The sequence below is a fragment of the Lytechinus variegatus genome, chromosome 2, assembly GCF_018143015.1.
Source record: "Lytechinus variegatus isolate NC3 chromosome 2, Lvar_3.0, whole genome shotgun sequence".
Lineage (NCBI taxonomy): Eukaryota > Metazoa > Echinodermata > Echinoidea > Temnopleuroida > Toxopneustidae > Lytechinus > Lytechinus variegatus.
In genome coordinates this window covers 36372350-36386736 of record NC_054741.1, presented here as the reverse complement: position 1 = coordinate 36386736, position 14387 = coordinate 36372350, and the positions used below count along the sequence as shown (strand labels likewise).

At 32.3% G+C, this 14387-nt stretch overlaps 1 protein-coding gene across 2 annotated transcripts in view; it reads left to right on the top strand.

Moving 5' to 3' along the window:
• The window catches only part of LOC121407981 (monomeric sarcosine oxidase-like), a 50440-nt gene that overhangs the window by 11626 nt on the left and 24427 nt on the right, over positions 1-14387 (top strand). For both annotated transcript variants that reach the window (XM_041599266.1, XM_041599265.1), the window contains exon 2: positions 619-688. In XM_041599266.1, the coding sequence (XP_041455200.1) occupies positions 619-688 (70 nt within the window). The remainder of the gene's footprint in view (positions 1-618; positions 689-14387) is intronic.

The window sequence follows — 14387 nt, the reverse complement described above, 5'->3', positions numbered from 1 at the left end:
GCCGATTTAAAAAATTCTCAAACCAAGATGAAACATGTGTACAAGTGCATGTATTAGAACTAATAAACCCTGAAAACAACCATTATTGAGAATGAAAAGCTAAAAATAAAAGACAAACCACGATTTAGTAAATAGGCATCTTATAGACACCTAAATAGTACACATAAGTGTATGGGATGAAATTAAGATGGTGTTTCCGGTCACTTTATATTTCAATTTTTGAAGCACTAAATAATCATTTTCGAACGCAATTTTTTCAGGGCTTCATTTTTGGAACATATCACAGACACAGGTGACAAGTGTGACCTTCTAGCTCAGATTTTTTAAAAGTCAAACCAATGTTAAGCAATCACTTTAACCAATCACTTTAATACCAGATGGTACCCTGCATGCTCATAACCCCAAGAACCTACCCAGCAAATGTCCGCTTTGGGCGGGTATGAATGCAGAATATTTATATCACGTACTTTTAGGCCTGACGAGCAACTTCTCATAAATCAATGGGTACAGTATTTTGGTGATGTTTAACCACCACTCTATTTCAATAACCTGCCTTTTGAATTGTTTGTGTGTAAAGGAAGGAGGTAAACTGACCTTTTTTTATGATCTCATTACTAGGTGTGCTTGGTCTGGAGCAGTTTAACCTTGCTCATCACAATGGTGGATCACAAGACCACTCTAGGATTATGTAAGTTCTGCCCTTCAGTTACCTGTGAACAATGGGTGTAATTTAAATATAAACACCAGGGCCCTGTTTCACAAAACTTGTGTTAACAAATCTGAAATGTTAATATTTTAAGCTACTGAAATCATCCAGTCTGATTGGCTGATAGTTAATTTCTTGATATAGTGCATTTGTTGTTATCATAACAAGTCTTAATGAAATGGGACCAATTTGTGGTTATGATCTGAGAATGACTTCTAACAGAATCCAATAAAATGGTACCTGAAGTGTTCAATTGTATGAAAAAATACATGTAGGCCTATGTGCAAAATAATTCTGTTAGAACATGCTTGTAATTGCCGAGTATGGCATTCCAGTCAAGACATTGGGCCTTTTCCCAAGCAATAAATTTGATGCACTTTCTCACATGTGCATATCTGTGTTGGCAAAAACTTGGCAATCTTCAATATGATCGCTTTTCTGCTAAGATTTCATGATTTTACAAAGTTGGGTTTATGTTTACGATTTGGGGATAATTAACCTAAAGACTCACATTAGATATTGTTTGCTGCAACTATGGTTATTTCTTTCATAGCTATAAGATGGGTTGAACACAACTTCCACAATAACAAGAATTTTAGTCCACACTTCTACTGAAGGCGATGGGCATCATCTTCATCATTCAACATTTACATGTATGAAAAGATGTTCATTCCATTATCTTATTTCATTATGAAATTAAGTTTTTGATAACTTTTCCCAGTAGGATTAGATAATTAAGCACTTTGTACGAGCTGAACGAGTTAGCAACTGACTCTCTATAATCATATATTAAAAGTGTGGTCTTCATGTACTGTTAGTAGTTAAAAGAAAGTAATTGCAGCACTGAAACAATTATTTCATGAGAAAGCTTTTAATATCAAGGTTTTATAATTACCACCATATTATTACATGTAGATCTAGATCTGGTACGTTGAACTCAACTAGTCTTTGTGAAATCATGAAATATTAGCTGAAAAACGATAGTTCTGATGATAATTAACACAAAAAGGCATGTGTGGGACAATGTATTAATATTGCTTGGAAAAATACCTGAAATTTTATGGAATACCGTGCTTATTTTGCTAATTTCTCAACAATTGCACATTTTCTTCCAATTGGCACATGTATATTTAATTATTTTTTATTTATTTATACAAACACTTGTCAGTTGAAGGCAAATATACCATGATAATTTTTTTTTTCCAGAGGGGCATTTCCATAGAATGACCAACCATTTTGTAAGTCCGACCCCTTTTTTCTCCAGTCTTACTTCACTTTATAAACTGACCAAGTCATGGTCCTTTTTATTACAAACTGCCAAAAGAACAAAAAATCAAAGACAGAAATTTTTCTATTGAACATTTTGAATTGAATAATTACTATAATGCAATATTTCTTTTTGAATTATAGATTAGGTATACTACCTCATAATTTACATTATGTAACATGTTTGAATTAAATTGAACAGTACAACACCAGAAATAAAAGGAAGTATCATTTTTATACTATCACAAAGCAATATGAAATAGATTCTTTTTATAGATTCAAAGCTCTGTCAGTATGGAACTCTGTCACTATAGAAAGTATGAATCTATTAAAACAAAAGCTTAAAAAAAATGTATTTCCATTTACTCAAAAGTGTGAACAATGATGCAAATTTATATTCCACAGTGTTGTTTAGAATGTGTTTTTTTATGTTTTTGTATTTTTCAATGTTCTTTGCATATTTTAGGTTATTTTGCTGATTTTAATGCCATCAACCTATAGTAGAGCGGATTAGCCGAACAATTGTGCAAAATTTGACTAAAGCATGAAACTTTCACAAGTATTAGTATATGCCGTAAGATTTATTTTAAAGATGGGAGGTAAATTTAAAAATGCCATTTTCGGCCGTTGCCATGGCAACGGAATAATTTCTCAAAAATGACATACATTTCCATGTAAATGGTAAATAAACATGATATAGATGAATAAAATGATAATTTTCAAGCTTCTAATTAAATATATATAAAATTTAGAAACATTCAAAATCAACAAGATAGTTCCAATTGGTACGTTGCCATGGCAACGGCTTGTTTTTCCCCAGAAAAATAAAATTTTGATTAAAAAAACGTTGTAGAATATGATTTATCTTTAATTTCCCCTAATTTTACAGTGTTAAACAAAGATATTTTGGTTGCTAGACGTATAAATTATATCTCAAGCCATTGCCATGGCAACCAAATAACAACTGATTTACAAAAATAACATGGTTGACAAGACAATGGGCAGGTGGAAAAATCAACTGGAATTGACTCAATCTGTATGCTTTAGTTTTGACCCCCTCATTTGAACCAAAACTACAGAAAGTGTTCTGCAGGAGTTCTTTATAAAGATAAAACTTTATGTTGCATTGGTAATGCTTGAATTAAATTTAAAAAAAAAACAATGTTGCAAAGATCCCGTTGCCATGGCAACAGCTTATTTCCCTCTAGAAAAGTAAAAATATTGATAAAAATGTAGAATACATGTATGATCATCAGTCCATTTTCAATCATTTTTGAGGTACTAATCGGGATATGCTTGTGACTAAATTTATAAATATAACATCTTAAGTCATTGCCATGGCAACCAGATAACATCTAATTAAAAACAACAGCAGGGATGACAAGGTTATGGAAAGATGAAAAGTACAATGAAAATTAACTTATATATGTGTATGTACATGCATAAGGTTTGACCTACTCAATTAATTCAGGGGAAATAATACAGTGGAATGATACAGATCGATGTTGCCTTGGTAATACTTGAATCAAATAAAAAGAAACAATGTTGCAAAGAACCCGTTGCCATGGCAACAGCTTATTTCCCTCTAGAAAGGAAAAAATGATAAAAATGTAGAATACATGTATGATCATCATTCCATTTTCAATAATTTTTTAAGTACTAATCGAGATATGTTTGTGACTAAATTTATAAATATAACATCTTAAGTCATTGCCATGGCAACCAGATAACATCTAATTTAAAAAAAGAAACAACAGAGATTACAAGGTTATGGATAGGTGAAAAGTACAATAAAAATTAACTTATATATACATGCGTAAGGTTTGACCTCATCAATTAATTTAGGGGAAATGATACAGTGAGTGTTCTGCATGAACTAATTGGAATGATACAGATTGATGTTGCCTTGGTAATGCTTGAATTAAATTTAAAAAAAAAACAATGTTGCAAAGATCCCGTTGCCATGGCAACAGCTTATTTCCCTCTAGAAAGGTAAAAATATTGATAAAAATGTAGAATACATGTATGATCATCATTCCATTTTCAATCATTTTTTAGGTACTAATCGGGATATGCTTGTGACTAAATTTATAAATATAACATCTTAAGTCATTGCCATGGCAACCAGATAACATCTAATTAAAAACAACAACAACAGTGATGACAAGGTTATGGAAAGGTGAAAAGTACAATAAAAATTAACTTATATGTACATGCATAAGGTTTGACCTACTCAATTAATTTAGGGGAAATAATACAGTGAGTGTTCTGCATGAACTAATTGGAATGATACAGATCGATGTTGCCTTGGTAATACTTGAATCAAATAAAAGAAACAATGTTGCAAAGAAACCGTTGCCATGGCAACAGCTTATTTCCCTCTAGAAAGGAAAAAATGATAAAAATGTAGAATACATGTATGATCATCATTCCATTTTCAATATTTTTTTAAGTACTAATCGAGATATGTTTGTGACTAAATTTATAAATATAACATCTTAAGTCATTGCCATGGCAACCAGATAACATCTAATTTAAAAAAAGAAACAACAGAGATTACAAGGTTATGGATAGGTGAAAAGTACAATAAAAATTAACTTATATATACATGCGTAAGGTTTGACCTCATCAATTAATTTAGGGGAAATGATACAGTGAGTGTTCTGCATGAACTAATTGGAATGATTCAGATTGATGTTGCCTTGGTAATACTTGAATTCAAGGATAAAAATCAATGTTGCAAATGGCCTGTTGCCATAGCAACGGATCATTTAGTACCAATTTTTATTAAAAAAAGGACTATAGAATCTTATTTTTCTTGCATTTCCCCTAATCTTAGTGCGTTAAACATCGATATGTTTGGTGCAAAATGTTTAAATAACATCTAAAGCTATTGACATGACAACCAAATAATATCTAATTTACAAAAATATTAATTTGGATGACAATATCATGGACAGGTGGAAAATACAATATAACTCAATGTGTGAAAGGTTTGGCCAGTCATTTAATTTTGGACAAAAAATTATTCTGCATGAGTTCATTAGAAAAATAAATTGATGTTGCCTTGGTAATACTTGAATTTAATGATAAATATTAGTAATTCAAATTAATGTTAGTAATTCAAATGTTCCCCTCCTCCCAGAAAAGTATAAGCAATTTTGATAAACAAAAACATGGTAAAATTTGATTTTTCTTTCATTTCACCTAATTTTAGGGTGCTAAGCATATATATGCTTGTTGTTAATATGTAGATAACATCTTCAGCCATTGAGATTAAGATGTAATTTATAAATACAAAAAAAATTACACTGTTGAAATGATAATGGTCAGGTGGAATGTAAAATAAAATTTTACTTAATCTACATAATGTTTGAACAGTCATTAAGTTTTGAACAAAAATTACAGTGAGTGTTCTGCATGAGTACAATAGCATGATAAAACTGATGCTGCCTTGGTAACGGTTGAACTTAATGATATCAATGTTTGCAAATGTGTGTTCGGTTGCCATGGCAACGGATCATTTTTCCTCCAGAAAAGACCATCTTTGATTAAAAAAATACCTAGTAGAATCTTATATTTCATTTATTTTTACTAAAGTTAGGGTGCCAAAGATACGCGTACATTTTTGTTGTTTCTAAATAACATATTGTGGCATTAATATTGCAATAACATAACATTTAATTTACCCAAAAAAACTATAGCTGACAAAATAATGGACAGACGGAAAATACAATAAAATTAACTTAATATGCACAAGATTGGACCTGCTCTTTTACATGTAATTTTGAACAAGAGTTACATTAAGTGTTATGCATTGTTCCATTAGGTTGACAAAAATACTTATGTTTTGGTAATGCTGAACATAAAGATGAATATCAATGTTGCAAATGGCTCCAGAAAAGTACAAATTTCGATAAAAATATGTTTATTTATTTATTCTTTCCCCTTTTAGGGGGGTGCTGAACATAAAAATGCTAAATGATAAGCACAATCTTGTTTCATTATACATGGCATCGAAATAAGACCAACAAAACTCGTATCAGAGTTTTGTGGGCTCAAATAAATGCCCGAAACTCGATGCTGGACAATTTCGTTCAAAGTATTCGCAGGCGGCCATTTTGAAGAAAGCGTCTTGGGGTGATATGTGTTTTAAAGCTGTTCAACATATCAATATATAAGGGGATTATAGGGGTTGATAACTCAAAATCTTAGGTCTATGTAAGGAGTCGACATGGTCTTGATATCCAAATCAAGGTAAATACAGTAAATCATCTTTTACATGGAGATCATTGAAATCATGCCTTGTCTGACTGTTTTAGCATACTTGGCTTGAAATATGATAGCAAAGCACTATTAAGCATCATCTGCCAGGATATGCCTATTTCCTGCATATAAATATCAGAAAATTGTTACTTTTTGAAAATTCCCATCATTTTTTTTTAATTCCTGAAAATTGCCAAAAATTTAAAAAATTCCCACAAAAGTCAAATTTATTCCCATGGAAAGTTTCCATCAAGAAAATTCCCAGTAATTTAGCAACCCTTCTCCCCCCAAAAAAAAAAAATCATTACTAAAAAAAATAAAGAGAAAGTGAAAGAGAGATGGATGAAATATTATTTTACGAATAATGTACCCAAAATGAAAAACAAAATGAAATTTTTTGCTCTGTCGCTGGCTCGGTGAGAACATTTTAAAGTAAATTTTGCTCGATACGTCATATCTGGCCCCCTCAAAATTACACTGCTGATTTTGACGAAGAAAATTTTGTAATACTGTGATAATTTTTAAAGTAACGTTTGAATCTATTCAACACGAAGTTTAATCTATTCACTGGTTATTTTACATGAAAAGTAGACTGGTCAAATACGATAAAAATACCCTTACTGGTTGAAAGGTTGAAAATAATTTAAGCACTCAAGGGTGTTCCAAGATGATGCCCTCACTGGCTGCCGTGAGCTAAAAATCCACAATTTATCCATTACTTGATAAAATGGCTTTAATTTGGTTTCTATTCATTGGTTTTAAGGATCAAGTAGTACATTTGGCCAAATACAAGGACAGCCAGTGGTTTGGAATGTCCAAAAATCCAAGATGGCTTCGAAAAATTGAATCTAGAATGGTTGCTGATACCTAAAGCGTACATAGCTCATTTCATATTGGCCTAGAGGATGATATATTGGTGTCTAAATCATTGGTTTCAAGAGTCTAACAATATTAGGACAAGTTACAATGACAGGTGTGTTTGAAAATCCAATACATGTATGGCTTCCAAAAACTATTCTAAAACGGTTGCTGATACTTGAAAATGGAATAGCTCCTTTTATATTCACTTTTGAGATATGATTTTGGTGTTGAAACCATAGCTTCAAGAGTCAAATAATAAATTAGGATATAGTTTGCTCAATATCTGTCTGGGGAATATGATTTGTTATTTCAAGGGTCAATACATAAGGACAAGCTACATGGACAGTCAGTGGTCAAGTATGTCCACATTTCCAAGATGGCTTACAAAAAAAGTTTTGTAAAACCATATATAATGTTACTTACAAATAAACATTGGTTGTTCAATATCTGTCTGGGAAATATTATGTTGCTGTCTAAACCATAGTTTAAAGGGTCGTGTAATGCATTAAGACAAGTTAAAAGGACAGTCATTGGTCTGGTATGTAAAAAAACGCAAGGTGACTTACGAAAATGGGGTCTAAAATTGACTGTTTTTAATCAAATCTGACGCAGATCATTCTATATCCGCCAGTGAAATGTGATTCTGGTGTCTAAACCATAGTTACAAGAGTCAAATAATAAATTAGGACATATTTTGTTCAATATCTGTCTGGGGAATATGATCTTGATGTCTCAACCATTATCATAAAACCATTTTTTAATGCATTAGAACAAGTTACAAGGACAATGGAATGATATGTTAAAAATCCAAGATGGCCTCCAAAATGGGGTCTAAATTGACTGTTGTTACTTCAAAATGGACATATAGTTAATTACTAATACACATTGGGGATATGATTTTGGTGTCTACAGAAGTGTTTCAAGGGTCAACTAATACTGTACATTGTGTCCAGTTGAACAGACAGTCAGGCGTCAATATTGTGTCCAAAAATTCAAAGATTGTTTGAAAATGGGGGTTTTAATGTTACTTAAAAGTGGACATAGTACATTAAATACACATCGGGATGTTGTTTTGGTGTCTACACTAGGATTTCAAGGATCAAATGATACGTTGGGACTGGTTAAAATGATGTATAATTGTCCAATTTGCCTGAAAATCCAAGATGGCTTCCATAAATAGATTCTAAAATGGCGACTGTTACTTTGAAGTGGATATGATATCCACTTGTGAGAATCTACCTTGGATTTTGGACAAAATTGAAAACTAACCATCCTTGTTACTTGTCCTAATGTAATAATGGACCCTTCATACCACAATGTAGACACCAAAATTGTTTCTTACAGGTTTTATGAACTCTGATAATTTTTGAGTGATAGAAGTCATTTTTGGATGCCATTTCGGAAAACCCTCTTGGATTTTTAGGCAAAATGGACAACTGGATATCATTGTAACAAGTCTAAACGTATCTTTTAAAACTTGAAACCAAAGTGTGAACACCAAAATCAGTTTTCCTTGGTGGATTTAAATGAACTATGTCAATTTTTAAGCAACAGGCTCCAATTCAATAGACTCCGATTGTTTGAAGTCATCTTGGATGTTGGAACATACTGGATTACTAACTGTCCTTGTGTCCTTGTAACTTGTTCCAATGTACATGATGTATTTACTGACTTTTAAAACCATGATTTAGATATCAAAATAATATGCACTTGGCAGATATTACACGAAATATGTCCATTTGTTAGTAACAGGGGCTATTCTATATTCCATTTTTGGAAGCCACCTTGGATTTTTGGACATACTTGAACACTAACTGTTCTTGTAACTTGTCCTTATGTATAATTTGACACATTTCACTATGGCATAAACTTATTCCAGGATATTAAAGAAACTACGTTTTTTAATGCAGCAACAGCAATTTCAGACTCCATTTTCAAAGCCATCTTGGATTTCTTTTAATATACAGGACAACTGACTGTCCGTGTAACTTGTCATAATGTATTACTTGACCATTGAAACCATGGTCTAGACACGAAATCATATAATTATCCCAGACGGATATGAAGTGAGCTATGTCCATTTATATATCAACAGCCGTTTTAAACTCCATTTTTGGAAGCCGTCTCTAGGTCTTGGACACATCAGACCACTACAGTTTTTCTAATCAAAACTGGTACTTTTCTTGGGAAAATGAGCAGTTGCTATGACAACAGATCATTTGCAACGTTGATATTTATCATTGAATTCAAGTATTACCAAGGCATCATCAATGTTTATCATTCTAATTAGTTCATGCAGAACACTCATTGTATTGTTTCCCCTAGATTGAGGTCAAACCTTATGCATGCACATTAAGTGAATTTTTCACCTGTCCATAGTCTCCATACCCTTGTCATCCATGTTGTTTTTGAAAAAAAATAGATGTTATCGGGTTGCCATGGCAATGGCTTAAGATGTTATATTTATAAATCTAGTCACAAACATATCTTGATCAGTACCTTAAAATAATTGAAAATGGAAAGATGATCATACATGTCTGTATTCTACATTTTTATCAATATATTTACCTTTCTACAGGGAAATAAGCTGTTGCCATGGCAACGAGCCCTTTGCAACATTTTAAAAAGAATTTAATTCAAGCATAACCAAGGCAACATAATTTTTTATCTTTCTAAAGAACTCCTGCAGAACTCATTCTATACTATATGTTCAAATGAGGGGTTCAAAACTTAAGCATATACAGAATAATTCTAATTGTATTTTCCACCTGTCCATTGCGTTGTCAACCATGTTTTTTTTCAAATTAGATGTAATTTGGTTGCCATGACAATGGCTTCAGATATTATTTGTATGTTAACAGCAAACATATCAATTCTTATCACAAAATTAGGAGAAATGAAAGAAAAATCAGAGTCTATAGTCATTTTTCTAATCAAAACTGGTACTTTTCTTGTGTAAATGAGCCGTTGCTATGGCAACAGGTCATTTGCAACATTGATATTTATCGTGGAATTCAAGTATTGCTAAGGCAACATCAATGTTGGACATTCTAATTAGTTCATGCAAAACACTCACTTTATTATTTCCCCTAAATTAATTGAGTAGGTCAAACCTTATGCATAAAAGTTATTTTCATTGTGTTATTCACCTATCCATAACCTTGTCATCCCTGTTTTGTTGTTTTTTAAATTGAATGTTATCTGGTTGCCATGGCAATGACTTAAGATGTTTTATATATATATATAAATTTAGTCACAAACATATCTCGATTAGTACCTTAAAATTATTGAAAATGGAATGATGATCATACATGTATTCTACATTTTTATCAATATTTTTACCTTTCTAGAGGGAAATAAGCTGTTGCCATGGCAACGAGTTCTTTGCAACATTGTTTCTTTTTATTTAATTCAAGTATTACCAAGGCAACATCAATCTGTATCATTCCAATTAGTTCATGCAGAACACTCACTGTATTATTTCCCCTAAATTAATTGAGTAGGTCAAACCTTATGCATGTACATATAAGTTAATTTTCATTGTACTTTTCACCTTTCCATATCCTTGTCATCCCTGTTGTTGTTGTTTTTAATTAGATGTTATCTGGTTGCCATGGCAATGACTTAAGATGTTATATTTATAAATTTAGTCAAAAGCATATCCCGATTAGTACCTCAAAAATGATTGAAAATGGACTGATGATCATACATGTATTCTACATTTTTATCAATATTTTTACCTTTCTAGAGGGAAATAAGCTGTTGCCATGGCAACGGGTTCTTTGCAACATTGTTTCTTTTATTTAATTTAAGCATTACCAATGCAACATAAAGTTTTATCTTTATAAAGAACTCCTGCAGAACACTTTCTGTATTTTTGGTTCAAATGAGGGGGTCAAAACTAAAGCATACATATAAAGTCAATTCCAGTTGATTTTTCCACCTGCCCATTGTCTTGTCAACCATGTTATTTTTGTAAATCAGTTGTTATTTGGTTGCCATGGCAATGGCTTGAGATATGATTATACATCTAGCAACCAAAATATCTTTGTTTAACACTGTAAAATTAGGGAAAATTAAAGATAAATCATATTCTACAACGTTTTTTTAATCAAAATTTTTATTTTTCTGGGAAAAACAAGCCGTTGCCATGGCAACGGACCAATTGGAACTATCTTGTTGATTTTGAATGTTTCTAAATTTTATATATATTCAATTGGAAGCTTGAAAGTTATCATTTTATTCATCTATATCATGTTTATTTACCATTTACATGGGAATGTATGTCATTTTTTAGAAATTATTCCGTTGCCATGGCAACGGCCGAAAATTGCATTTTTAAATTTACCTCCCATCTTTAAAATAAATCTTACGGCATATACTAATACTTGTGAAAGTTTCATGCTTTAGTCAAATTTTGCACAATTCTTGTGATTTTTGGAGCTTATCCGCTCTACTACTACATTTTTTTGTGATGTTTAATTCCTTCTCAATTTACTTCTTTCCTATACCAGTACTAATTTATTTAATGTTGTGGTGGCTGTCATGACAAAACCTTTTAGTGTTTTTAGACAGCAGCCATTTTCCATTTCAATCATTTAATCACATCATTGTACTAAATGTATTGTACTTTAACAACCATACATGTATTTTTACCTGATTATGTAACATTTTTTTATATCGAATGGAATCATATTGAATTGAAAATTTCTTGAAGGTCCCACATATAGGGGGTCAGACAAGGAATTGCTCAGAGAATAGTTTTCTGCTAGTTATAGGCCTACATGTCGTATCTTATATGCTTTTCACACTGCATTTCCTTAACCCCATACTATCCTTAACCCCGGACTATCCTTAACCCCATACTATCTGCTCAACCATGGTTAATGCCTTAACCTTGGACTATCCCTCAGCTCATGAATATTGATGATTTTACCATACAGAGCATGATTAACGTGCAATTCGACTTCTGTGATTGGCTAATGCTTAGCACCACATTTCCTTAGCCCTGTTTCGTTTTCACACTGCATCTCTTAGCACCGCAATTGTGGTGCTAGCACCACAATAAGCCGGCTAACCCTGCTTTTTTGCAGGGCCAGATAGTACCTTACTATTTACCGTGCTAGCCCACTTTGCTAAAACGTAGTATGAAAACGAAGTGGGCTAAGCTTAACCCCGGGAAATTGGTGGGTATATAAGTATATATATAAGTATCAGAATGTGCTGAAGCAGCAAGCACTGCTGTTCAAAGTCCAAATAAATATATTGCCCAGTTATAATACCTGCAGTTTAGACCCTTGTTGAGAACAATGGACTTGTTGATATAACCTTTCCTTGTCAAGGGTAAGGCTGACCTGATAATATTGGAAGTTTAAAAGTTTGCCCAGATTATTATTTGTTAGCAAGTGATAATTATCTAAAATCATAATAAAAAAAACACATACACAAGCATTAAAAAAGGTTGCTTTCCTGTAGTTGTATGCAGAGCTGTGAAATTTTGATGACCTGAAATTGTACAAAATCAAATAAAAAGAAGTATTGTAGTAATCATTTTTTTAAGCAATATAGGTAAAAATTACACAGGGGCTCGTGGCGATTTCACCCCAGAAACTAAAAAAAAAGCCTAGGGAGATCACAATTCATTGTCATGTAACCTTCAATGTTGCAGAATTAGGCAGTAAGCCGTAAAAAGTAGCCCCCCCCCCCTAAAAAAAAGATAGTTACTTATACATGTATTTTTTGCAATGTTGCCAATTTGAGGATTGCTAAAACCCCTTTGAGACTTTTAAAAACTTTATTTTGCCTCAGGACAACTAATAATGATTTCACATTATGGCTCTTGGTTTGCTACTTTCTGTCTCATTCTCAAACGTATGCTGTTCCTTTTAAGGTTAAATAGCAAACACCAGGAGGATTTTGAAAAGTGTACCTGTCAGCCAATTTGGTTTAGATGCTGTTACCTATGGTAATTTCTAATGCCTAACAAAAGATAATTGATGCACTGACATACATGTAACAGACCTGGCTCATCGCATAATCCATTGTAATAATGAATTGTCTTGTTTTGAAGCCCCCCCCCTTTCCCGATATATAAGTCACTGTACTCTGACATCTATTAAATACATAATGGTAGTTATGTAATTTAATACCTTCAATATGTACATTAACTACATGTATATTTATCTCAAAATAATTTGAAACCATTTTCATAGATTTGTTTCGGCTTGGATAATCGGGGGAGATGTAAATTTTGATTTGCACCAAAGTAAGGCATGACAGGAATTTAATGATTTACATGTAAATGTCAATGAAGTCATTTCAAATGGTTGCAGTAAAATTTAATGCAAAATACATTTACAATGATATTGATAAGTGGTATCCTGACAATAAAGTATCAACTTTCAAATTTGATTTCATGGAAATTTACAAAGTAAGGGTGTGTTCAATGTCGGTTTTCAAATTTAAATGGCAATATGGATCATGATTGAAAATGTGATTACAAAACGCAGATATAATGAGAAACAAAGAGTGTGTTCAATGTCCACTATTACCAGTCATAAAAGTAAACGTCTTTCAAATCACGATTCGGAGGAAAATTTAAACGTTGAAAAAGATGCCTTTGTAAACGCGATCAGCTCAAATTTACGACCTTGAGCGTCGCGAATGTTACATTGAACACAATTCCGTTTTGAAACGTCTTTAAATTTGCTCTCGCAGTGGAAGCCTACACAAACAGGTGCCAGAACTGACCTTTCTTGTGATGGGTCAAACTGAGCACTGAAGATGCGCTAACTAAGGTGGGAAATTTAAAGACGATCAACATGTAAACAGCTTCATATTTTCAACACTCAACAGTGCACTGCTGATTGTGTTCTGTGTTTTGGAATTGAGTTTTCAATCATGATTCATGTTGCTGTTTAAATTTGAAAAATCAACATTGAACACACTCTTAAGGCATAACTGCATTTAATGAATCCAGATGCCTACAATCAGTTATAGTAAACACTAGAAAACCCATTTATAATGAAATTTACTTGAGAATATGAAAAGTGTTAACAATTCACACTTTAATCATTGAAAAAAAAAATTTGCAGTGATTTTTTTTTTACTTGAACTCTTTGAAGAATTGTGACATTAATGACATTTACAGTCATGCCTTTAACTTTGGTTCAAAAATACTTCGAATCAAAATTTACATTACAACAAATTATGATCATGCAAACATAAACACATATGATTTTGGTATCATAATTCAAAGCTCTGAGGCCAGGGAGGTGGAGAGGCAAGG